Source organism: Cebus imitator, unplaced genomic scaffold (assembly GCF_001604975.1).
Source record: "Cebus imitator isolate Cc_AM_T3 unplaced genomic scaffold, Cebus_imitator-1.0 Scaffold8, whole genome shotgun sequence".
NCBI lineage: Eukaryota > Metazoa > Chordata > Mammalia > Primates > Cebidae > Cebus > Cebus imitator.
In genome coordinates, this window is record NW_016107323.1 from 9,549,340 (window position 1) to 9,576,988 (window position 27,649).

Here is a 27,649-nt window from a genome sequence, read left to right on the forward strand (position 1 = left end):
TTAATTTTTTAAATTATTTCTTCTCTTTTAATGATTTTATTTATTTATTTTTTGAGAAGAGTCTTGCTCTGTGACCCAGTCTGGAGTGCAGTGGCACGATCTCAGTGTACTGTAACCTCTGCCTCCTGGGTTCAAGCAATTCTCATGTCTCAGCCTCCCAAATAGCTGGGATTACAGGTGCATGACAACATGCCTGGCCAATTTTTGTACTTTTAGTAGAGATGAAGTTTTGCCATGTTGGCCAGGCTGGTCTTGAACTCCTGGCCTCAAGTAATCCTCCTGCCTCAGCCTCCCAGAGTGCTGGGATTTCAGGCGTGATCCACTGTGCTGGGCCCTCTTTCAATAACTTTGATGAATTTTTTTGTATATGATTGCTGTTTGATTCTGTACACCTACCACTCTGTATGGTATGTGCTGTTGTCCCCATTTCACAGATGAGGAAACCGAGGGTCAGAGAGGTTAAGGGACTTGCCACAGGCATGTTGTACTGGAGAAGTTGAACTCCAAGAGCAGGTTTGGGCTGGCTCCAAAGCCCTATGCTTTTTGCCAACATATTTTCAGACATAAATAGACAATTTTATAAATAGCTCCCAAGAATAGACATTGTTTCTGTTAATATTAATGGCTTGGTTTTGAGTCTGAAACCCCCAAGAATGATTCCATTGTCCCTGCTTTTTGTCTTTCTGCCTGCAGTGCTGGAATTGGCCGGACAGGGACGTTCATTGTGATTGATATTCTTATTGACATCATCAGAGAGAAAGGTGGGTCATCTGGAGGGCAAGAAGCAACAGTCTCTGTTTTTAGTTTATGGAAGGAAAGTGCTCATGGAAACAGCTTAGGGAAGAGATGTTGAATGGGAAAAATTTTTCACAAAAATCTGGGCTGAAGACTTCAGCATGTCTGCCTAAGGACAGAAGTGACACTCTTTGAGCTTTTGGCATAAAATGAAGCCTAGGAGCTGCAGAACCCAGTGCCATGGCCTTTTGTTGCATACACAGTGGTGGTCTCTATTCAGACACCTGACCTTCTTTACAGTATGGGGTGATGTGTTGGAAAGTTAGGAAATCCTGACCTCTGCCACTTTATCATTTACATAATCTTCTGGGATCATTGCTATTGGTCAGAAGTTCAATGCTGTCACCATTGCAACATGTTCAGTTAAAACAGCAAAGACTAAATCAGCGTTCCCTCTGAGTCTGTCTACTAAAAGTTATGCATTAAACAAATTCATCCTGGCTCTGCAGTTTCTCTTTATTCTTCATGATGTTTCCTTCGTAGGTGTTGACTGCGACATTGATGTTCCCAAAACCATCCAGATGGTGCGATCTCAGAGGTCAGGGATGGTCCAGACAGAAGCACAGTACCGATTTATCTATATGGCGGTCCAGCATTATATTGAAACACTACAGCGCAGGATTGAAGAAGAGCAGGTACCAGCCTGAGGGCTGGCATGTGGATTCTCATTCTCTTTCTAGGCCTCTTGGATATGCTTTCCTTTTGAGCAGGAGGACAGGCTGTTGATAGTCAACTGTTTGATTTGGGAATTGGAAACAAACTCCCAACTAAGAGGGCCTCTGGAAACTTAATTATTCCCTACTTCTCATCTCTGGTGTTTCACTCCAGAGGAGCTTAGGGAAGGGCACCATTCTATCAGCCTGGCCTGCCAGATTGAAGAACTGCCATGCAGAAAAGTTGTGATGTTCCCAGGCTTATGTGGCAAACATAGAACTCAAAGCCTTAAAGTTTCTATCTTGTTCCAGCTTTGATCCATGCCGTGTTTATCCTGATTCCATCCCTTAAAACGAATGCCTCACTCTTAATAGCGCATGGCAGTTTGAACCACTAATTTGGTCGGGTTGGAAACAGTGAAATTTCAATTTTAATAAGCTGTGCATAATGAAGAGGAATGTGGAGTTGGAGCTTTTCCATCTGAAGCTATTCATAACAGGCACAAAGCTGAGTTAATTAGGAATATGCTGAGATGAAGGAAACGAGGAGAACTGCTCTTTTGGGGGCTGTGCTTATCTCTCCCACCCCTCAACCCCATTGCCATGTTGCAGATGGGGTAATGTCTAAACATCAGTGGCAATTGCCTGCATTACTCTGCTTGTTGCCTTCCAGAGAACTCAGCTTCTCTAAATGGGAGCTGAGCTCTTTTCAGAATGGGACCTGCCACCAATATTTGAAAGATTTCTAGTCTAGCAGAATAGCAGCCACGTTATCAAAGTTTGGTTGGCCAAAGTAAGGTACCTGCTAATTAGTTTAGTAGGTTTTCAGTCCATGCAGACATATGGGATTGTTTTATTGTACAGTAGACATCTTTAGAAACAGTGTATGTATAGAAATGTAAAATAATTAAATGACAAATAACAAGCTACCAATTTTGAACTTTCAGTGCTTTAAATCTGAATTTGTATTAAGGGGTATGAAATATTTAGATGGTTACTATAAGTTATTTTATATGTGTCTTCCATTATACTTAATTTGGCCCAGGAATAGTTAGGCAGAAAGTTGCCCAAAGAGAAGGATTTCCTAATAAATACAAAGAGAATGTAGCATAATTGCTACAAGTTGGAGCATGTTCAGGAATGTCTTTTTTTTTTTTTTTTTTTTGTGAGAGAGGTCTCTCTTTGTTGCCCAGGCTGGAGTGCAGTGGCACGATCATGGCTCACTGCAGCCTCAATCTCCCGGGCTTAAGCGATCCTCCCACATAAGCCTCCCAAGTAGCTGGGACTGCAGGCATGCGCCACCACACCCAGCTAATTTTCATATTTTTTGTAGTATCAGGGTTTCGCCATGTTGTCCAGGCTGGTCTTAATTGCTTAGGCTCAAGCAGTGCTCCTGCCTCAGCCTCTCTGAATAGTTAGTTAGGACTACAAGTTTGTGGCACCATACCCGGCTAATTTTTTTATCTTTATTTTGTAGAGATGAGGGCTCACTATGTTGCCCAGGCTAGTCTTGAACTCCTGGGCTCAAACAACTCTCACACCTTGGGTTCCCAAAGTGCTGAGATTATAGGTGTGAGCCACTGAGGCCAGTGACCTCTGGGTTTTTAAAAATGTGTAGGCTTTGATTATTTACTTTTTAAAATGAATCCTGCATTATATAGTTTTCTGCATTGTGTGGTTTGAATCAACCTGGGAACTGGCTGCCTGGCTGATTGTGGTAAAGTAAGAAGTACTTAATTTAGTAGGAGGTTTAAATGGCAGACATAACATTAAACCCACCTGATTTATAAATGAAGCCAAAGAACAAAACTCATTCAGGATAATTGGTTCTAAAATACAGTCATTTCTAAAATTATGAAGTGTTCAGGACCTTTGGGAGTGAAAAAATTTGCTAAAGAGGGATCAGTGAAAAAAAGGAATGATGGGTAAAGAGCCATGGGGAAGGAAGAGAAGCAACAGCACAAGGAGGGAAGAATATAAAATCAGATGTGAGAATCCAGGGGAAAGTACAGACGAAGCAAGATTCAGAAGGTTCTCAAGTTTTTATAAACAGTTCTCTTGCTCTGCCAGTTCCTTGGAGGTAGACTTTTTTGCTAACTTCCAATTACAGTAGTGAAAAAAACTCCTCAAATTTGCAAAAACAGTCTGTGGAATTTTCTTTACCCAGCTTTCCTGGCTGTTAACTTTTTAGCACACTTAACTTTATCATTCATTTATTATCTCTGTTTAAAATTTTTAAAAAACATAAATTTTAAAAAGTGAAATGTTTGTTGGTTACAAACATTTATACCTCTTTGTCTCTAAATATCATTTCATTTTAAAAAGTAAACAATCTAAGCCTACACATTCTAAAATGTGTATATTTTCTAAAAATAAGGGCATTCTTTTACATAACCAGTGTTACAATTATTTGATACAATGATCAAAATCAGGAAACTAACATTGATATAATATTATTACCTATCTAACCTACAGACCATATTCAAATTTTGCCAGTTTGTCCTCCTAGTATCTTTCATGGGTCCAGGGTCACACAGTGGAATTAGTTATAATGCATCTTTTTTCTTTTTTTCGAGACAGGATCTCACTCTGTTGCCCAGGCTGGAGTGCAGTGGTGCGATTTTGGCTCACAGCAGTCTTGACCTCCTTGGGCTCAGAGGATTCCCCCACCTCAGCTTCCCAAGTAGCTGAGACCACAGGCGTGCACCACCATGCCTGGTTAATTTTTGTGTTTTCCGTAGAGATGGAGTTTCACCGTGTTGCCCCAGCTGGCCTTGAACTCCTGGACTCAAGTGACCCTCCCACCTTGGCCTCCCAAAGCGCTGGGATTATAGGTGTGAGCCACCACACTCGGCCAGTTGTTAGTATATTTAGTCTCTTTAATCTGGAACAGTTTTTCAGTCATTCTTTATTTTTTGTGACCTGGATGTTTTTGAAAAGTTTAGGCCAGCTGTTTAGTAGAATGCCTCTCAATTTGGATTTGTCCAATGTTTTCTCTTGACTATATTCCAGTCTTGCATTTTTGGCCAGACTTTCACAGAACTGTTGTTCTGTAATCTTCTTAGTACATCACATCAGGTGCACACTATTGATCTAATTCATTACTACTGGTGTTGACTTTGATCACTTGAATAATGTGGTGTCTGTCAAATTTGTCTACCATGAAGTTACTATTTTTCCCTTTTAAGTTAATCTCTTGTCCATAAAGTTTATTCTGTCTGTTTAAAATTTTAAAAAGTGAAATGTTTGTTGGTTACAAATATTTATACCCCTTTGTCTCTAAATAAATTTTTTAAAAAATATTTCTCCCTTTTAAGTTAATATCTTGTAGGTAGACACTGGAGACTGTGTAAATTACCTATTTCTTTTTATTTTATTTTATTTTATTTTCTTTCTTTCTAAAGAAGAATAAATTACCTATTTCTCATAATACTTTTTTGCCTACTAATTTTATATTCATTGATTAAATTCTTGACTAAAAAAAATTATTACTGTAGTGTTTGCCAAATGGCAATTTTCTATTTCCATCATTGCCTTTCCTCCAGCTTTTAAAAGTATGACAAAGAAAAATTATGTATAAAGTGTACAACATGCTATTGATATATGTATACTTTGTGAAATGATTATCACAATTGAGTTAAATAATGCATCTAACATCTCAGTTACTTTTTTTTTTGTTTTTTTTTTTTTTGAGATGGAGTCTTGCTCCCTCACCCAGGTTGGAGTGCAGTGGCACGATCTCAGCTCACTACAGCCTCCACCTCCCAGGTTCAAGGGATTCTCCTGCCTTAGTCTCCCCAGTAGCTGGGATTACAAGTGCCCACCACCACGCCTGGCTAATATTTGTATTTTTATTAGAGATGAGGTTTCACCACATTTGCCTTGAACTCCTGACCTCAAATGATCCACCCGCCTCGGCTTTCCAAAGTGCAGGGATTACATGTGTAAACCATCGCACCTGGCCACTCTTGGTAAATTTTAAGTATATATTACATTTTTTTTTTTTTTTTTTTGAGGTAGAGTCTCACTTTGTCACCCAGGCTGGAATGCAGTGGCACGATCTTGGCTCACTGCAGCCTCCACCTCCTGGGTTCAGGTGATTCCCCCACCTAAGCCTCCCCAGTAGCTGGGACTAGAGGCATGTGCCACCATGCCAGGCTAATTGCTAATTTTTAGTAGAGCTGGGGTTTCACCACGTTAGCCAGGCTGGTCTCAAACTCCTGACCTCAGGTGATCTGCCTGCCTTGGCCTCCCAAAGTGCTGGGATTACAGGCGTGAACCACCACGCCCAGCCACATTACATTACTATTATTATTCATTTATTTTTTTCCGAGACAGAGTTTTGCTCTTACACCCAGGCCGGAGTTCAATGGCGTGATCTTGGCTCACTGCAACCTCTGCCTGCCAGGCTCAAGGGATTCTCCCGCCTCAGCCTCCTGAGTAGCTGGGATTACAGATTCCCGCCGCCATGCCCAGATACTTGTTGTATTTATTTATTTATTATTATTATTTATTTTTAAAAAATATATATTTTTTTCTAAGATGGAGTTTCACCATGTTGGTCAGGCTGGTCCTAAACTTCCAAACTCAGGTGATCCGCCTGCCTTGGGCTCCAAAGTGCTTGGATTACAGGCGTGAGCCACCACGCCTGGCTTCTTGTATTTTTAGTAGAGGCAGGGTTTTGCCATTTTGGCCAGGCTGGTCTCAAACTCTTGACATCAGGTGATCCACCCGCCTTGGCCTTCCAAAGTGCTAGGATTACAACATTACATTATTAATAACTATAATCACCATGCTATACATTAGATCTCCAAAATGTATTCATCTTATATAACTTCAAGTTTGTACCTTTTCACGAACACCTCCCTGTTTCCCCACCCCCAACCCCTGGTAATCACTGCTTTAATTTCAGTGTTTATGAGTTTGACTGGTTTAGATTCCACATATAAATGAGATCAGGCAGTGATGCTAAGATCACTTAGCATAATGTCACCTATGTTGTTTCAAATGATAGGATTTTCTTCTTTTAAAAAATAATATTAATGCTGGGCACAGTTGCTCATGCCTGTAATCCCAACACTTTGGGAGGCCGAGGAGGCTGGATCACTTGAGGTCAGGAGTTCGAGACCGGCCTGGCCAACATGGTGAAACCCCATCTCTACTAAATATAGATAAAATTAGCCAGGTATGGTGGCGCATGCCTGTGATCCCAGCTACTTGGGAGGCTGAGGCAGGAGGATCAGTTGAACTCAGGAGACAGAGGTTGCAGTGAGCTGAGATCGTGCCACTGCACTCCAGCCTGGATGTTGATGTTGTCCCGCTTATTTATTTTTACTTTTGTTTCCTGTGCTTTTGGTATCAAATCCAAAAAACCATTGCCATGGCCATTGTCATGATGTTTTCCCTATATACTCTCTTCTAGAACTTTTTAGGTTCATCATTGCTTTTTCAATTTTTAGTTGGAAGCCTACTATAAGGAAGAGCTTTCCTTTCTCTCTTATTTATTTATTCATGTATATCAGAATGGGTACCTTACTATTTTTTTTTGTTGTTGCTTAAATGGACTTGAATTTGGCTAGTGGGAACCTTTTCAGATTGGGTACTCTGTCCTTTTGATCTGTTTCCATTTTCAAGCACTTCTTTAGACTTTAGAAGATGGTCTAGGGTCATCTTCTCCTTTCCCAGCCATTTTTGAAAGGAACCTGATTCTTTTTAGTGAAGAGTAGTATTTTGAAACCAAGAGCTGGGCACTGGGTGTGCTTGTTTCTGCTGGCACAGTATTCTTTGAATTGCTAATTAGCTAATCAGTTACTGCTCTATTTTAGTTCTGTCTCTAAAACCTCACATATGTGTACAGATGATCCCTGACTTACAATGATTTGGCTTATGATTTTTGACTTTATGATGGTTTGAGAGCAATACAGCCATTCTGTTTTTCACTTTTCATTCAATACTTTATTTTAAAATAGGTATTGTGAGATGATATTGCCCACCTATAGGCTAATGTAAATGTTCTGAGCACGTTTAAAGTAGACTAGGCTAAGCTGTGGAGTTTGGTAGATTAGATACATTAAATGCATTTTGACTACTGATAATTTCAACTTATGATGAGTTTATTGGGATATATCTTCATAAAGTGGAGGAACATTATAAATATCTCTGTATAGTAGAGTGAGTTCCTTATACCCTTCATCTAGTTTCCACTAAACATGTTACCTAACCATGATACATTTATCAAAACTAAAATATTAACATCAAAACATTGCTATTAACTGAACTCTAGAGTTTAATTGAATTTTGCCAGTTTTCCAATGAATATCCTTTTTCTGTTCTAGGATCCAATTCATGATCACACATGGAGTTTGGTCACTTGTCTCCGTTGTCTTCTTCAATATGTGACAGTTTCTTAGGCTTTCCTTGTTTTTCATGACCTTGGCAATTTTTAAGAGTACTGGTCAGATATCCTGTAGAATATCCCTCAATTTGTGTTTAATTTTATGTTTTCTCATGATTAGAGTTGAGTAATGGATTTTTGGGAAGAATACCACAGAAGTATATTGTTAAGTGTTCTCGTCACTTGGAGGTAAATGTTATCAACATGGCCTGGTGATGTTAAACTTGTCACTTGGTTTACATGGTATCTGCTAGATTTCTCTCACTATATAATCACAGAGCCTCCATAACTTATGATGGGGTTACAGCCTGATAAGCCCATCATAAATTGAAAATATCGTTAGTCAAAAATGCGTTTAATGCACCTAACCTACTAAACATCACAGCTTATCCTAACCTGCCCTAAATGTACTCAGGACACTTATATTAGCCTACAGCTGGGCAAAATCATCTAATGCAAAGCCTATTTTATAATAAAGTGTTGCATATCTCACATAATGTGTTGAATACTATACTCAGAATGAAAAACAGAATGATTGTATTGCTTTTGCACCATCGTAAAGTCAGAAAACCATAAGGCAAACCATCATGAAGTTGGGGACTGCTCAAACTTTTTACCCCTTTCCCTGTTCTGTTCTTTGGAAGTGAGTCATTTAGTTCAGACCGTTCTCAAGAGGAGGGAAATAAAGTTCCATCAATTGGAGCTTCATTGAAACTGGAATGGCTAGTTTCTACATAAATTATTTAGAGTCCTTTTGTAAGAAAGATTTGTTCCTTCCCTCCATTTATTTATTCCATTTATATTGATACAGACGCTTGTATATTTATTTTATACTTTGGGCTAGAATCTATTTTTCTTACTCAAATTGCTACAGCTTTGGCCATTGGGAGCTTCTTCAGATTGGCTCCTGTGTCCTTTGACATGTCCCCATCCTCTTGTTTCTGAGTACTTCTCTACTTTGGCATTACAAAAGATGTTCCAGGCTCATCTTATAGTTTTCCCTGCTACAGCCCTAGAATCATCCATTTTTCTATGGAGCCCTCGTTCCTTTTACTGGAAACTGGGATTTGGAAACCAATCTGGGTGCTGGATATGCTCATTGCTACTGGGAATCGCTGCTTCTGCGCCCTGTCAGCAGATAGAGCTAGAAAATATATGGCTGTATATGAATACATGATTGACATATATCTATAATTGCTTTCTGTATCTGGCCATCTGTATACATGTTAAGCTAAACATGAGTTCATACTGACATCTCAGACTCTAATCCATTGCTGCAGGGCTTGTTCTTGCCTTCCTCTTGCATATTTCTAACTTCCTTCTCTAACAGGGAGAAACCCCAGTCTCATTGTTTCCAACCTGTCTACTCATTTGTTCAACTCTGGTATAGGTATAGAGTGGTTTCAGAATTGCTAACCTATACCCCTGTGAGAATCGTATTTGTCAACTGGGCATTTCTTCTTTGAAGGAAATACATACCCCACAGGAAGTGTCTCTACGCTTCAGCATACACAGATCTGAACAGTGTTCTGAGTGAATCACTTTGCAGGACAGAAATTACTTTTAAAAATTCCATAATGGGCCCATTGCGGTGGCTCAGGCCTGTAATCCCAGCACTTTGGGAGGCTGAGGTGAACGGATTACCTGAGGTCAGGAGTTTGAGACCAGCTTGGCCAACATGGTGAAACCCTGTCACTACTGAAAATACAAAATTAGCTGGGCTTGTTGGTGCATGCCTGTAATCTCAGGTGCTCGGGAGGCTGAGGCAGGAGAATTGCTTGAACCCAGGAGGCGGAGGTTGTGGTGAGCTGAGATTGCATCGCTGCACTCAAGCCTGGGTGACAGAGGGAGATTCTGTCTCAAAAAAAAAAAAAAAAGAAAAAAAATTCCATAATGACAGCAGAGCTGGAATAGAAATGGGATCTCACAGGCTAAATTTAAGTTGTTGCAACTTTAAACGAAGCAAGATTTAAACTGGCCTTGTGTGGCACTTACCATTCAGCTGCTCATATTTTATTAAATACTTTCTTTTTGTTTAATGTCAGTCCTTTGAGAAATATTTGAGTGCCTTTTCTATCCTAGACATTGATTAGATGCTGAGGTTGTAACAGTGAAGAAGATAGCCATGGCTTTTGCGTCATGGAACAGACGTTTTACCAGATGTAAAATTTGAGTTGACATGAGACCATGCCCCCATGTGCCCTGTTTCCCTAGACTTGTGTTTCTTCACACAGCTCCCTTCATCTCCTTGGTCCAGTGAAAAGGTTTTTTCATACTTCTTCATTAATTCCTGCACTAATTAAAGTAGGCTACAGTGTGTGCCAGGCACTGGGAATATACGTGTTCCTGAAATGGAAATAAATCCAGTATGGCTGGAGGAGAAGGAGTTGGGGGGCAAGGTGGAGTGTGATGGGGGGATTGGAAAAGTAAGCTGAGACCAGATTTTTTAGTTTGGAGGGAGAGGTGGGGCTTGTAGGCCATATCATGGATTTCAGACTTTATTTGGAGGGAAATGGAAATCATTGGGGATTCTGAAGCAGGGAAGTGACATACAAAGATCCTTATATTAGGCTGGATGTGGTGTATCATGCCTGTAATTCCAGCACTTTGGGAGGCTGAAGTGGGTAGATTGCCTGAGGCCAAGAGTTAGAGACTAGCCTGGGCAACATGGTGAAACCCTGTTGCCAAAAATACAAAAATTACGTGGGCTTGCTGGCTTGCACCTGTCGGCCCAGCTACTTGGGAGGCTGAGGCATGAGAATCACTTGAACCTGGGAGGCAGAGATTGTAGTGAGTCGAGATCACACTACTGCCTGAATGACAGAGTGAGACTTTGGCTCCAAAAAAAAAAAAAAAAATCCTCTTTTTTGAAAGAGGACCCTGGCTTGAGGGTGAAGAATAGGTGGGCACCAGGCTTGAGCAGCTGCAGGGGCCAGTGTGGAGCTGCTGCGGTGGTGTACGTGAGAGCCCATCATAGTTTGGTCAGGGTGGTAGGTGGGGCTGACAGTGAGCATGAAACAAAGTAGAACCAGCAAGATTTCATGATTGGATGGTGGAAGCAATCATGGTGTTTATAGTGTTCAAATGTGAACCCAGAGCGCACTGGACAAGTAGTCCAGGCTGCTGTGTAACCAAGGCAAGGGTTTTCATTTTACCCACTCTTCCTGCTCTTGGCCTTTGGATTTTTTGTAATTTAAGGTTTATGAATGTAATTAGAGGTACTTCACATGGAAAGATACTTAATAACAGATGATTTTGGAGTCTTGTGATCGATCCCTTCTCTCAATCTTGGCTTCGTGTCAGTTGGCAAGGCCACAAAATTTATTATAAACATTGCAGAAGCCTTGGTTACTGTGCTGTGACATTGACTTTGGGTTGGGATAGATCAATTTCAGATTATTTTCTAGGCCTCGGAAACACATTACCCTCTACTCCACAAAAACAAATCAAAATAAAACACTCCCTATTCCCTGAGAATTTCTCTTGATCTATAACAGCCTGAGCTGTCACAGTACTGAGACAAGCCCAACTGATTTGTGAGTCAGTTTTACTTCTTGGTCTTCCTACATAAGCTAAAAAGTTCCAACATTTTAATAGTCTTCCTTGGATTCCTTTGATTCATTGAAGTCATTCCTGTTCCATTTGTATTAATTATTCCACACTAGAAAATTCTGTTGTGATCACTTTTTGTATTAATAGAAGTATTGATTTATATTTTCAAGGAAGTATAGAGTAGGGAAGGGGAAATGGGGATTCGCTGTGCAGTGGGTATACAAGACAAAACACTTCAGAGATCTATACAGCGGTGGGTATATAGTTAACAATACTGCACATCTGACAGTTTGTAAGAGGGTAGATCTCACGTCATATGTTTTTTAAAATTACTTTTAAAAAAAATCGAATAAAAAAGCAATTTTATTCTTTAGTTTGTATTTATTATATATTTACTTTTTCTTTTTTTTTAACCTCAGAATAAGTTTTATTTTATAATTATTTTTTGAGACATAGTTTTACCATGTCACTCAGGCCGGAGTGCAGTGGTGTGATCGTGGCTTACTGCAGCCTCAACCTCCCAGGTTCAAGTGATATTCCAGCTTCAGCGTCCTGGGTAGCTGGGACTATAAGTGTGCGCCACCATGCTTGGCTATTATTTGTATTTTTAGTAGAGATGGGGTGTCACCATGTTGGCCTGTCTGGTCTTGAACTCCTGACCTCAAGTGATCACCTGCTGTGGCCTCCCAAAGTACTGGGATTACAAGTATGAGGCACAGTGCCTGGCAGGATAAGTTTTAAAATAATGTTTTCTGCTGGCTGGGCATGGTGGCTCATGCCTGTAAACCCATTACTTTGGGAGGCTGAGGCAGAAGGATCACTCAAGGCCAAGAGTTTGAGCCCAGCCTAGGCAACATAGTGAGACCTCCTCTCTCTAAAAAAAAAAAAAAAAAAAAAAAATTTGCTGAGTGTGGCGTGTTCCTGTAGTAACAGCTACTCGGGGGGCTGAGTGGGGAGGATTGCTTTAGCCCAGGAATTTGAGGCTGCAGTGAGCTATGATTGCACCACTGTGATCTAGCCTGGGTGACAGAGTGAGACCCTATCTCTTAAAAAAAAAGAAAAAACAAAAAAGACTGGGTGTGGTGGCTCATGCTGGTAATCCTAGCACTTTGAGAGGCCAAGATGGAGTGGATCACAAGGTCAAGAGATCGAGACTATCCTGGCCAACATGGTAAAACCCCGTCTCTACTAAAAATACAAAAATTAGCTGGGCGTGTTGGTACTTGCCTGTAGTCCCAGCTACTGGGGAGGCTGAGGTAGGAAAATAACTTGAACCCAGGAGGTGGAGGTTGCAGTGAGCTGAGATCGCGCCACTATACTCCAGCCTGTCCGACAGAGCAAGACTCCAGCTCAAAAAAAAAAACAGAAAAACAATAGGGCTGGGTGTAGTGGCTCATGCTTGTAATCCCAGCACTTTGTGAGGCCAAGGTGGGCAGGTCACTTGAGGTCAGGAGTTTGAGACCAGCCTGGCCAACATGATGAAACCCCGCCTCTACTAAAAATACAAAAATTAGCTGGGCGTCATGGTACACACCTGTAATCCCAGCTACTTAGGAGGCTGAGGCAAAGAATTGCTTGAACCTGGGAGTTGGAGGCTGCAGTGAGCTGAGATCACACCACTGCACTCCAGTGTGAGTAACAGAGCGAGACTCCATCTCAAAAACAAAAACAAAACCAAACAAAAGTTCTTGCCAGTTCTTTCATTTAATATTTAATTTTGAATTGTATCTTTCTAAGGATTGATTCTTACATAAGCAAAAAATTATTATTATTATATTCTCTTGAGTTTCAAGCAAAACTTTTTCAGTGCTAAAAATTTAGGACTGTTATTCAGAGGTGGTTATTTATAAGACCTTTTGTTTTAAGAAAATGGCTGTTCAAAAAATTAAAATAGTATATAAACTAAACAAAACATTTTTGATTTGGATTTCTGTTTTGCAGCTTCTTCCCTACACTACAAGTTCTTACTGACTGCTTTATCAGTTAATAGATTGGTTTGGTTGCTTTCACAGAGCAAATAGTCAAAAAATTATTTTTTATTTTTATTTTTTGAGACAGTCTCATTCTGTCACCCAGGCTGGAGTGCAGTGGTCTGATCTTGGCTCACTGCAGCCTCTGCCTCCCAAGTTCAAGTGATTCTCATGCCTCCGCCTCCTGAGTAGCTGGAATTATAGGCCTGTGTCACCACGCCCACCTAATTTTTCCTTTTCTTTTTCTTTTTTTATTTTTCTTTGGTTTATTCACTTGGCATTCAGCCCAGCTAATTTTTGTATTTTTAGTAGAGACAGGGTTTTACCATGTTGGTTTTGCCAGACCTGCCACCAGGCTGGTCTCGAACTCCTGACCTCAAGTGATCCACCTGCTTTGGCCTCTCAAAATGCTGGGATTACAGGCATGAGGCACCGTGCTTGGCCCTGTTTTTTATTTTTAGAGATGGGTCTCGTGTTTTTGCCCAGGCTGGAGTGCAGTGGTATATAGCTCACAGCAGCCTTGAAATCCTGGGCTCAAGCAATCCTCCTGCATCAGCCTCTCGAGTAGCTGGGATTACAGGCCTGCACCACCAGGCCGGGGTTGTATGTTAGTATTTGATATGGCTACCCTAAGGGCAATCTTATAGTGAAGTCAGCATTAAATAATGGTGCTCATCTGATGGATTAGATTTTCAGAGTTGGCTGTTTCCAGGTGCCTACAGGCGCAGAAAAGGGCGATAAACCATCTAACTAGATGTTCTACTAAGTATAGTTCACTCTACATCTGAGATGAGACTGCATTCCTGCTGGTTTTCTTTGCCTTTTTCCCCTGAGGGTATCATCAGAATGAAAAATAAAATTTTAAAGGTGGATCAGGTGTGGTGGCTCATGCCTGTAATTCTAGCTCTGTGTGAGGCTGAGGTGGCTGGATCATCTGAGCTCAGGAGTTCGAGACCAGCTTGGCTAACATGGTGAAACCCTATCCCTAGTAAAATACGAAAAGTTAGCTGGGTGTGGTGGTGGGCACCTATAATCCCAGCTACTTGGGTGATTGAGGCATGAGAATTGCTTGAACCCGGGAGGCAGATGTTGCAGTGAGCCAAGATCATTCCACTGCACACTAGCCTGAAAAACAGAGCAAGACTCTGTCTCCAAAAAATAAAACAGTGCCAGGGTCTTTTCCAGGGATGAGGGGAGATACAATGAAGTGTGTTATTATTTCTGATAAGAGTGCCACCGTCTTTCATTCTTTTATTTATTTTTATTTTTGAGACAGAGTCTCAGTCTGTCGCCCAGGCTGGAGTGCAGTGGCACAGTCTCGGCTCACTGCAACCTCTGCCTCCCGAGTAGCTGGGACTATAGGTGCATGCCACCATGCCCAGCTAATTTTCATATTTTTATTGGAGACGGGGTTTCACCATGTTGGCCAGGATGGTCTCGATCTCTTGACCTTGTGATCCGCCCGCCTCGGCCTCCCAAAGTGCTGGGGTTACAGGCATGAGCCACTGCGCCCGGCTGAACCATGTTTCATTCTTGTGTGCCTTTTCTAGTTTGGGAGAATTTATTTTCAGAGTTCCTTTCCCAGCTGTTTACCTGAAAAATTGTGAAATGTGTTGTACATGAACTATGAAATGATTAGATGCTAATGTGGCAAAGAAAGTGTGAATTCTTTCTTAGCTCAGAAACAGGGACATTTGGTTCAGTACAGTAAGTTGTTAATGCGTGCCTCTGTGCTTTTGAATTCTGTGGTTCAAAAGTACTTTTCACTCCTACTGTGCATTTACCTTGAGAAGGTGAATTCCCTAACAATTTAGTCAATGTATCAGTATTCTCAACCCATCTGTCAATTTTTCTTTCTTTCTCTCCCTTTTTTCTTTTTTTTGCTTTTTTATCCCCTTAAAATAGTCATTGTCCCTCACATGTACACTCTTCCAATTTTCAGAAAAGCAAGAGGAAAGGGCACGAATATACAAATATTAAGTATTCTCTAGCGGACCAGACAAGTGGAGATCAGAGCCCGCTCCCGCCTTGTACTCCAACACCACCCTGTGCAGAGTAAGTAGTGCTGAAGGAAATTCTTTTTACTTGGTCTTTTTAAAAAGGCTTAAAAAACAAAAAACAACAAAAAAACTTACAAGTTTGTAGTACATGCCTTTCACTGGTGCACGTTCCTGTGGCCCCACTATTGGTGTGTCTGTGACTGGTGATATCTGTGGATTGTGTTAACGCTATCTCAACCACATTTTAATTTTCTTAAACTGGCCAGGCACGTTGTCTCACTCCTGTAATCCCAGTGCTTTGGGAGGCCAAGGCGGGCGAATCACCTGAGGTCAGGAGTTTGAGACCAGCCTTGCCAACATGGTAAAACCCAGTCTCTACTGAAAATATAAAAATTAGCTGGACGTGGTGGTGCACTCCTGTAATCCCATCTACTCGAGAGGCTACGGCAGGAGGATCGCTTGAACCCAGGAAACAGATGTTGCAGTGAGCAGGGATTGCATCACTGTACTGCACTCCAGCCTGGGCAATAGAGTGAGACTCTGTTTAAAAAGAAAAATTTCTAAACTGAAGGCTGATTGCTATGCTAGCTAGGATTATATGGGATTATAAGTATATCTCCAAGAAGAATCTAATTTTTCTTTTGATGGGCTGGGGACTGTTACAAAGGAAGGTCATATGTCTTAATGATATGTTAAGGCTCTTTGCAAAATAAAAGTAAATAAATTGACCACTAATGTGTCAGCCCAGCCAAGATCTACTAATTTGCCACCAGTCAACAGAAATCTACTTTGGGTGTTTAAACCAGGAGTCAGCAAACTACAGCTTGCAAGGCCAGATCTGGGCCGTGACCTGTTCCTAAAGAGCCTGTGAGTGGTTTTAAAGGGTTGTAAAACAAAACAACACAAAACAAAGACTCAATAACAAAACCTCAAAGAATAATAAACGACAGAGCCCATGTATGGCACATAGAGCCTGAAATACTCCCAGTTTCTTCCCAGAAAGACCTTCCTGACTCCTTGTTTAAAACGCAATAGGAAAACATTTGTTAAATTGATTATATGAATAGCAATTGTAAGTTATTATTTTTCTATATATTTGAAAGTCACTAGCTAGTATAACATTTACCTTTTAGTTTCCCCTAAGAATCTTCTCTCTATTTGCATCTGATGTGGATTTTTAAACCCCTGCAGACTTTAATATTCTGTATAAATGTTTTAGGTGGCATATATGAGGATTGTATTACCATTTGCTTTCTATTTAACATTGAAATGAAATTATACAGCAGGGTATTTTCTCCAAGTTGCCAGTTCTCTTCTGCCTACTTTTTGCTTTTCTTTCCTAGTGGACTGCCTGGGAAAGTTGATATTTTAAATTGCTCTCTGCAATAACTTGCAGTTGAACTGGAACGCCAGGGTTCTGAATCCTTGCCAGAAAACTTTTCCTCGTGTTGGCGTGACCAAGTCAGCTGTCATGATTCCCTCAGTACCAGTGCCATGCCTGTGACAGACAACCTGTCTGCCTTTCATTCTCATCATCCCCCTTGTAGGGTTCAGATCCGGGATATCCTGGCCCGGGAGCCCCTTGCAGGCTGGCACCCAGAGCTGCTGGGTTTCTCACTTTCCTAGACTGCTCCCATGTCCCCTCTCTGCTCAGCAGAAAGGAGTCTGGGATTTCGATACTTTGACCCTCCATCCTAGGCCCTAAACCACCCATTGCCCTTCACATAACCTGAGCTGGTGCTGAATACATCTCTCATCACTGCCTGCCTGCTCCTGTATTTCCCCTTTTTGGAGCTTTTGCCTGTTCAGATCTCTCTACTGGAAATTAATAGGATTTCTTTCTATGTGTGCATTTTCAGCCTTTCTCCACAGCGTGATCCAAATGCCTTATCCTACAGGACTCCTTAAAGCAACCTGTTTTCTGCCAAACCCCAGGGAGCACCAGGACTTGAGGCTTTTATTTCACCACTTCTTCTTCTTTTTTTTTTTTTTTTCTCTTTTTGAGACAGAGTCTTGCTCTGTCACACAGGCTGGAGTGCAGTGGCACAATCTTGGCTCACTGCAACCTCCGCCTCCCAGGTTCAAGTGATTCTTCTGCCTCAGCCTCCCAAGCAACTGGGACTATAGGCACGTGCCTGGCTATTTTTTGTTTTTTTTAGTAGAGATGGGGTTTCACCATATTGGCCAGGCTTGTCTCGAACTCTTGACCTCGTGATCCACCCACCTTGGCCTCCCAAAGTGCTGAGATTACAGGCGAGAGCCATGCCTGGCCTTATTTCACTTCTACCTCTGTAATTATATTGCTGTATGGCTCTGTCTTCTGTCCCTGGGGGATGTCAGATCCTAGGCACAGGAACTGTGTCTATACCATATCTGGTGTCCAAAGAATGTAGTATGTGTTTTATAAATATCATGTAAGCTTAAACAGCATGATCTACGTTTTTATAAATGTCTCTTTTTCTTTTCTCTCCAGAATGAGAGAAGACAATGCTAGAGTCTATGAAAATGTGGGGCTGATGCAACAGCAGAAAAGTTTCAGATGAGCAAACCTTCCAAAACTTCAGCACAGAAATAGGTATTTAAATGCAAGTGCTCTATTGGTTAATTGTTTATATAATTGGCAGTATTTTTAAGCAGGCAGGCAACTTGGGAGTGTTCCAGCAAAGTGTATCATAATTGAGTTTTACAAACCAGAATCCCTTTTCCTCTCCCTGTACTTCTTTTTCCAAGATGGTTTTAGTTTAGAGTTTATTAAACGTTCAAATCAAATACAGAATTAATTTTGCACGAGGCAAGGCTGGCACTTATTCCAGAGAAATGGCTGATACTAGTGATGGATTGCAGGTATCACTGTTCCTGCAATTTTGATTAGAGTTGGTTAACCCAGGCTGTGCTGGGAGATGATGTGTAGGGATCGGGAAGCACTGGGACACAGCACTGGATGGCTGGGAGTCAGGAAGCTGAGTTCTCATTTCAGTCATCCTCTGACTGGCTGTGTGGCATGGCTGCTAGACCACGTGGCCTCTGACTGGGTTACCTGCACATCCTTTCCAGCTCTGCTGCTGGAAATTTATCTCTCTCATGTCACCTCCGTGTCAGTTACCTTTTCTAAGTGTTATCCAAGTGTGTGATGTTTTAATGATAAATTAGAAACTTATCTGGGTGTGGTGGCTCACACCCGTTATCCCAGCACTTTGGGAGGCTGAGGTGGGTGGATCACCTGAGGCCAGGAGTTCAAGACCAGTCTGCCCAACTAAAATAGTAGAGATCAGCCTGTCTCTACTAAAAATAGAAAATTAGCTGGCATGGTGGCGCATACTTGTAAGCCTGTGATCCCAACTACTCAGGAGGCTGAGGCAGGAGAAGTGGAAGTTGCAGTAAGCCGAGCTTGTACCATTGTACTTCAACCTGGGCCATAAGAGCAAAACTTTGTCTCAAAAGAAAGAAAGAAAGAAACTCATAGTGTCAGTATTTCATGTCGAAATTCCCACTTCAATGGGTAGTGTAGTTTAAAGCTTTAAGTCTACCTTAAAATCACCTAATGCTTTGTTAAGCTTTTAGATACATGCTCCTTAACAACTCTAACTTCTTTCTTCTCCAGATGTGGACTTCACCCTCTCCCTAAAAAGATCAAGAACAAATGCAAGAAGGTTGATGTGAAGACAGTATTTGGATTTGAAAGGCTTGTATTGTGGTTGACTACCTTTTGATAAGCAAAATTTGAAAACGTTTAAAGACCACTGTATTTTAACTCAAAAATACCTGCTTCCTAATTACTCGTTTCCTCAGATAAGAAGAAATCATCTCTACAATGTAGACAACATTATATTTTATAGAATTTTGTTTTAAATTGAGGAAGCAGTTAAATTGTGCGCTGGATTTTGCAGATTGTGGGGATTCAAATTCTAGTTATAGACTTTTTTTTTTCTTTTTTTACCTTAACCAGTTTAATTTTTTTTTTTTCTCATTGTGGGGGATAAGAGGAAATAATTTGGGAAAATTAAGTAACAACATCCTAGAAGAGTGAGAACGATCTCATTTACCATCATGTATCCAGTAGTGGATAATTCATTTTGATGACTTATATTTTTGGCTAAATGAGAATTAAGCCAGTGCCTGAGACTGTCTGCCTTTGCACTTGGCATTAAAGAGTCATAGAAAAAGAATCATGGATATTTATGAATTAAGATAAGAGGTGTGGCTTTTTTTTTTTTTCCAGCCTATGACCGATTACAGTTTTCAGCTGCTGACACGAAGGTTGTGGTAGGAAAATGTTTGCCATATTTTCTTTGCATTGGAGTAATTGTCTTGTATTTAGAAAAAAGGCATCTATGAATGACCAGTGTTTTTGGTTGTCAAATGTTGCTGACAAACTTACTCCAAAACTTTAGTGGCTTAAAACAACCCCATCCCCAACTGTTCTTCAGTCTGAGCTGGGCTCAGCTGGGCTGTTCTTCTGCCAGACTAGAGGTGGCCACTTATATGGTCAGCAGGTCAGTGGAGAGACTGGGATGGCTGGGCTTCTCTCTCTTCCTGCAGTCCTGGGTCTCTTCTTTTCCATGTAGTCTCTTTCACTGGCTTAGCTGGCAGGGTAGCTAGACCTCTCACATGTAGCTCAGAGCTCCCAAGAGCTCGAAAGCAGAAGTGGCCAGGCCTTCTGAAGACTTAAGTCCAGAATTATCACAGTGTCCCTTCTACTGTGCTCTATTGATGATAATGATGATGATAATAATGATGATGATTGTTTTCTAATCAGAAGAGAGCAGGAGTATGCCCTCTACTTACTAAACAAGTCACAAGCCCAGCCCAGATTTAAGAAAAGGGTGAGAGGTGGAGGTGTAGTTAATTGGGGGGCCACTAGTCTTAACAGACAGTCACAACCAGTGCCATGGAAAACCAAGGATATTAGCAAAAGTAGAAGTTGCTAGTGACCTTGGGAAGCCAAAGGTGCTTACAGTAGCTGGGACAAGCTAAAAGTCAGACTGAGAATTAATTCTCAGAGAGGGCTTTCAAGAAGCTTCCTGAATGATTTCTGCCAGCCCTGAGCTTATTTTTGGAACCAGCACTTAGGGAAACTGATCCTGTGAGGATGGTTGTGTTTAGGGACACAGGGCTTTGGAGAGCAGCACCACCCCATTTGGGCATCCCCAGACTTGGGAAATGTGATACTTTCTTAATGCCACTGGTTTTTAGTCAGGCCACAGTGAGAAGGAATAGCCCTAACAGGCCTCCAGCTGGGGTGAGCGAGCTCATTTTTGTTTTAGCCATCCAGTGAGATTTGCTAATGTTCCACCTTAACTTAAGTGCCTTCTCCAAAGACATCCCTCTTTGCCTTTTATGTTGAATCATCATTCAGTGCAGATATTTCAATGAAAATATCATTGGTTGACTTTCGTAACGGTAATAAAATGCTATGGCATCTTTGCTGTGAAGTTAGGGTCTCCTTGGATTCTTTTAACTTTGGCTTCTGAAAGAAAGGCCTAGATCCAGCCCTGGTAGTTGTTCCTTTCTGAGGTCTCTTAGACCCTGGAGACCCTGAGGTAGTTTGGCTTCCATTCTCACAGATAAAGTGGACATTAGCCCCCCCACCCCCGCCCCCCAATATTCATTGAATTTTGAAATGCTTCAGAACATAGGTGTGGCCTGAAGGTATTCCCTTATTAGGGAAATGTCATGACTACTGCCTTCTTGTCAAAATTGTAAAGAAAACGATTCCACTTCAGTATTTGCAGCAAGAAGCTTGAATCCTGTTATTTTAATTGCATTGTTACATTGACTCATTCTCCATTTTGCTTTGGTTTTGTCTTGACTTGACTTTGAGAGTAAAGTCTTTCACCAGCACACAAGATTGTACAAATATATCTCCTGCATTAACATCTCTGTCTGTTGCTTAAGATCAGTTGTTTTTATACGCAGAATGGAAATACCTGATCTTGGCTAGCTTTGTTTGTTACAAGATACCAATTTCATTTAGATTTCCTTCCGTGAGGTCAGCAAACTATCATGTTCTTATGTAAACTTAGGACAAGGCCAGAGTTATCATTGTCCCTAGGTTGCTAAGGCTTGTCATGTGTTTGGTAAAAGGTGATTGCAGGTTCTCAGATGAGGTTACTTTACATGGGATGGGATCAGGCAGAGAGTCTGGGATGATGGAGAAAGCTTGAGGTACAGGTTTAAAAAAACGTAGTGGAAATGAAAGTTCCAAAGAGGTGGTTTCTGAGGAAGTCAGAGAGCCCAGGGCCAGAGCAGGCAGTAATGGGTGAATCAGATTATTTGGAAAGTCAGTGTGATAGATGCATGGATGCCGTCTACTTCTAGATTGTTGGTAGGTATTAAATATGCACAGTATTCCATAGCTCACTGAGGATTTTAAAATTATAAGCATAGAATTTTATATTTTGGGGTAAAAGAATTATCTGGCACATGATATTGGGATTAAAACAAAGCCAAATTTCACAGACTTAATAACTTTTTTTTTTTTTTTTTTTTTTAGAGAAAAAGGCGCTTCATGTCTAGTGTTGTGGCCCTTCTGAAACTTTTGGTCACCTCTCCCACTGAAATCAAGGTCTTTTCAAATGTGTCTAAATGGGATGAGAAAATATGGGTAGGACTTTCTTGGTGTGTGTGTGCATTCTTTAAAGAGCCCAGTTGCTTCGGGGAAACAGCCAAGAAAATGGTCAAGATTATTTTTAGAGGTTATTTTACTGGGGATTTTAAGAACTAATAACGTCTTGAGTTATTTTTAGTTCAGGGGGATGTGGAAAGGTTTGCAATTGTGAAGTGTTTTGTTGTAGCTTAGTATCTGTAAGAGAAACTTAGCTGAGACGTAACTATAAACCCAGTGCAGTTTTTGTTATCTGTATGTTGTTGGGGGAATCAAGTATTGCATATAGCAAGCACATGGCCTCCCTGATGTCAGGATGCCTTTGTTAGGATCTGTAATTGCCCTTAATTTTGTTGAAATCTTTTTTCCTTCTTCCTCTTGAAAAGTAAGTTCCAAAATATAGTTTATTGTGTCTTTCACCGCTAAAAAATTTGTTCCTTTTTCACTACGGCAGTTCACACGAGGCAAAAACTATTAAACAGTTGGTTTTAGTGTGTTGTATAACTTTGCTCTATATCAAACTAATTTTGACAGGTTTTCATCCTAAGCCTCAAATCATGTAATTAATAATTTGCCTGTTTATTTATGACCTAATTGTGATTCTTTTATTAATACAAGCTAATGGGAAAAGGATCCCTGATTAAGCTGATGACTAGACCTACAGTTAATTTTCCTGCAGTATATGAAGTATTGTACCAGAGTATTAAAAGATATGTAATATTTTATTGATAAATCTATCCTTTAAAAGGAATACGTTTTAGGATGTCATCATTTTGATGTGAATCATGTAAATGTTGATAATATGCTGTTTATTATACATTTAGTGTTTTAAGAGATTCACTTAATTGCCTTTTTGCCCACGTATATTATGTAGTCTATTTGCAACTGTTTTAAAAAAAATGACATTAAAAGAATAGTTTATGTAGAGAAACATTAGTGGATGTTAATTGTCTCCCCACCTATATTTATGGGTGTTAGCGCAACTGCTTTGCTAGTTGCAAAGCTGTATTATCAGAGTAAAAGTGTATTTGTAAACTGTATGGGGACTAAAAATTAGGAATAAAACCATTTTCTTACATGATGGCGTTTGTTGTTTGCTTCATTAGAAATGTCCAGGAAAACAATGGGATTATCGGTCATTCCACCTCTCACACTGGCAAAATACTGACATTTAGCATCTCTTATCTAGAGGCGACTTGGAATACAGAATAAAGGCATCAGTTCCTCAAGATTCATTGAGTGTTTCCTGTAGGAATAGCTTTAGGAGATAGGGAGTTTCTATTTGGGAGAACTTATGAGTAAGTAAAGAGTAAAAAGGATAGTCTGCGTAAAGTCTAGAAGAAATGCTGGGTGTGGTGGGGCGCCCCTGTAATCTCAGCTACTTAGAGGCTGAGGTGGGAGGATTCCTTGAACCCAGAAGCCCAGGAGTTTGAGACCAGTCTGGGTAACAGAGTGAGACCCTTTCTTTCTCACCCACCCTCAGTGCCCCTCCCAAAAAAATAAATATGTGTGTACACACACACACACACACACACACACACACACACACACGGAGGAAATTATTAGAAAACACACAGAACTGAATGTAAATAGTATTAGGTGAGGATAAGAAATAAAGGGATGGTAAGGAGCCTTGGACAAGGAGCAAATGATGTGCTATGAGACATCGGCTCTTCCTTTAGAGTAGGTTTACGTCACATACCAACGATGTACACTGACATAGGCAGAAAGAAACCATTTTATAGACAGCAAAACAGGTGGTTATTCTTTATTATAAATATAAGGAATGATTGAGATTGCTTATTTACACTGTAAAATACTAGGCACCCCCTCTTAGTCTCACCTGAATTGCTTAATGCATCTAATTAGATCTACCTGGTTTAGTTTGTTAGTCCTGTCACCTATCCATTCAGAAATAAGAGGTGGTCCAGGCACAGTGGCTCACGCCTGTAATCCCAGCACTTTGGGAAGCCAAGACTGGCAGATCATTTGAGGCTAGGAGTTCGATACCAGCCTGGCCAACATGGCAAAACTCCGCCTCTACTGAAGATACTAAACTTACTTGGGCATAGTGGCACACGCCTGTAATCCCAGCTACTCGGGAGGCTGAGGCATGAGAATTGCTTGAGCCCAGGAAACGGAGGCTGCAGTGAGCCAAAGTTGTGCCACGGCATTCCAGCCTGTGCAACAGAGTGAGACTCTGACTCAAAAATAAATAAAAATACAGAGCACCTTCAAGATGCCAGGCACTACACCTGTGCCCTGGGGAAGAGCACTGCCCAAAACAACCTGATAGGGTGCTTGTCTAGCAAGGAGCTAGGCCTTGCACAAGTCAGAAGGCAGTTCCTGAAGCTGCCCAGAGCCAAGACAAAAGACAGAAGTGAGACAACTAGTTCCAAACTGGATGAGAGCCGTGAAGAGGGACTAAGAGTGTGTATCACTCTGGAGGATTACGACTGGGTTTTCAAACCACGGTATTGTTTGTTGATTACCCTTGGGTTTCAGAAGAGGTGCTGTACACGGTATTGGCCTGGAGATGCCTCATTCCACATAATCCTTCTTGAGGTCCTGGGTTGCACGTTAGAAGGCAGTGACAATATCTTGTCCTTAGGCATGCCATGAAAAGGACCTTCTGTTTGTATAGTTTCTACTCACAAGAAGAGTTCCCAAGAAAATGAGTACATTAAAGGCAGAGCCAGAATCCCTGCAACAAATCACGTGAACAGAGAGATAAGGGTTTATTCACTGTGGTCATCTTGTGAATGAAAAAGCTTCTGGTGTGAGGGTCTACTGTTGGCTCATGGCATATGCTTTCATCCCTCTTTTCTCTTTACCTCTATGGAGGGGTAGCAAAAAGGGGACTGTGACCTCAAGTGAATGGTTTGATTTCAGGTGCTGTTATTTTTCCCCTGGGAACTAGCTAAGTTTCCAAACACTGAATTTGCAAATGCGATGAGCCAGAAATAGAGATTTGCTATTTTGTCCATGGTAACAGTTACCAGTGAGCTGATGATATTCGTGTCACTGGAGGTCAGGCCATTTAAAACCTCAAATACCATCATGATACAAAATATAAGGGTTACAAGAAAGCATTACTGTATGCAAGATCTGGGAGTGGTTTATGGACAAAGGAATTGTATGTGATGTGCAGACATGATGTCATTTCTACCTGGTAAGCCCATAGTTACACTGCACTCAACATAGTTTGTTTGGGATCCACATTTTCTTCCATTTGGCAAAGAGTAAAACCCCAATAAGGGTTAGGCACCGGGGAAGCAGATGAATAAAAGAGTTCGTGGGTCTGAGGAGCTGAGTGTAGTCAGGGAGACATGTATATTCAAACATTTGTCATTTGATTAGAATAGACAGTGATAAGATTATTAACTTAAATTGATGGTTGCATAGAGGAGTGAATTATAACGAGGTTAGAAATCAGAGGTCACCTGAGCTTATGTGTGTCTTGGAAGAGAGAAATTGATTCTAGGCTGGAGTAACTCGCCTCTTGTTCTCTCTCTCTCTCTTTTTCTACCTTAAGTTCTGGGGTACATGTACAAAACATGCAGGTTTGTTATATAGGTATATATGCGACATGGTGGTTTGCTGCACCCATCAAGGGGTGGGAGAGCATTAGGACAAATACCTAATGCATGTGGGGCTTAAAATCTCTTGTTTTCTTGTGGATTCAGTCAAGGTCAGCTTCTTCTCAGGTTCTCTTTCTAGAAATGACCTTGTGGCCAGGGGCGGTGGCTCACACCTGTGATTCCAGCACTTTGGGAGCCTGAGGCAGGTGGATCATGAGGTCAGGAGTTCGAGACCAGCTTGGCCAACATAGTGAAACCCCGTCTCCACTAAAAATACGAAAATTAGCTGGGCGTGGTGGCATGCAACTATGGTCCCAGCTACTCGGGAGGCAGAGGTTGCAGTGAGCCGAGATCGTGCCACTGCACTCCAGCCTGGGCGACAGACTGAGACTCCATCTCAAAAATAAAAATAAATAAAAAGAATGAAAGATGGTGACGCTCTTGTCAGAAATAATAACACACTTCATTGTATCTCACCTGGAATTACAGGTGCAAGCCAGTGAGCCACCGCGCCCAGCTCTCTCTCTCTCTCTCTCTTTCTCTCCCTCTCTCTCTCTCTCTCTCTCTCTCTCTCTCTGACTTAGAGTCTTGCTGTGTCACCCAGGCTGGAGTGCAGTGGTTCGATCTTGGCTCTGCAACCTCTGCCTCCCAGATTCAAGCAATTTTCGTGCCTCAGTCTCCTGAGTAGATGAGATAGCAGGCGTAAACCACCGCATCTGGCTATTTTTGTATGTTTTGTAGAGAAAGGGTTTTGCTATGTTAGGCTGGTCTCGAACTTCTGAGCTTAAGCCATCTGCCCACCTTGGCCTTCCAAAGTGGTGGGATCATAGAGGTGAGCCACTGCACCCAGCAGCATTTTTCTTTAAAGTGAGACTGAGCGTCTTTCTATGTGGTTGTCATGTGTTTTTCTGGGAATTCTTTATGTCTTTTGGCATTTTTGCTTATTGAGTTCTGGGTCTGTCTTGTTTTGAGTTTAGGAGTAAAGATGTTTTATTATTATTTCAGACAGGGTCTCACTCTGTTGCTTAGGCTGGAGTGCAGTGTTGCGATCTTGGCTCACTGCAACCTCCGCCTGCCAGGCTCAAATGATCCTCCCACCTCAGCCTCCCCAGTAGCTGGGACTACAGGGATGTGTCACCAAACACGGCTATTTTTTAAATTTTTTTTGTGGAGCTGGTGTCCCACTATGTTCCCCAGGCTGGTTTTGAATGCCTGGGCTCAAGCAATCCTCCTGTCTTGGCCTGCCAGCGTGTTGGGATTACAGGTGTGAGTCACTGTGCCCAGCCAAGATATTTAATTCTTTACAACTGACTGCCATGACTGGACTTACTGAGTCAGTAGGATCAATTTCAATCAATGCCCTTCTATAGGTGCAGGTGGGATAGCTACCTCTGTGCATGAGTTGCAGTTTTGGCCTTGGTGTGATTATAATTCTCTGTGGGGATGAGGAGAACAGCCTGCAAAATGCATTCTCAACACCCCCAGGATGCCGAAACCTTGTCTCAGCTACCACGTGAGACCAGTCTTAATTATCTTGGTGAGTAAGTTGATAATTATTTCAGATTTTCTTTCATGTTCAAAATTACCCAACAGTATGCATGTATGCACCCATTCAAACACTTTTTAATGAATACAATGAGCCAGGCATTGGACTAGGTGCTCTGGGGAATATAGGATAAATACTTGTCCTAATCCCTGTCTGAACTAACTTTATGGCCCATTTAGGGAGAGGAGACACAAACAGGCTGAATACAAGATGGAAAACAAAACAGCTGTGGAGAGGGCCTGGATCAAGACGTTAAGATGCAGGACTGAAGAAAATGATAATTCCTTTCATTTACTGACAATTAGGTGCCAAACACTGTCAGCGGGTTTATATAATGATATGATTTGGCTCTGTGTCCCCACCCAAATCTCTTCTTGATTTGTAATCCTCACATGTTGAGGGAGGGACCTGGAAGGGAGGTGACTGGATCATGGGGGCAGTTTCCTTTATTCTGTTCTCATGATAGTGAGTGAGTTCTCCTGAGATCTGATGATTTAAAAGTGTGGCACTGGCTGGGTGCCGTGGCTCACACCTGTAATCCCAGCACTTTGAGA

The 27,649-nt window shown here is 41.4% G+C and overlaps 1 protein-coding gene across 4 annotated transcripts in view; it reads left to right on the top strand.

Annotated features, from left to right (window-relative positions):
* The window catches only part of PTPN11 (protein tyrosine phosphatase non-receptor type 11), a 103,625-nt gene extending 80,581 nt beyond the window's left edge, over nt 1-23,044 (top strand). For all 4 annotated transcript variants that reach the window (XM_017542962.2, XM_017542979.2, XM_017542970.2 and 1 more), the window contains exons 12-16: nt 694-761; nt 1,279-1,430; nt 15,307-15,419; nt 17,838-17,939; nt 18,966-23,044. In XM_017542962.2, coding sequence (XP_017398451.1) covers nt 694-761; nt 1,279-1,430; nt 15,307-15,419; nt 17,838-17,907 — 403 coding nt within the window. In that variant the 3' untranslated portion in view covers nt 17,908-17,939; nt 18,966-23,044. The remainder of the gene's footprint in view (nt 1-693; nt 762-1,278; nt 1,431-15,306; nt 15,420-17,837; nt 17,940-18,965) is intronic.
* Nucleotides 23,045-27,649: the final 4,605 nt, after the last annotated feature.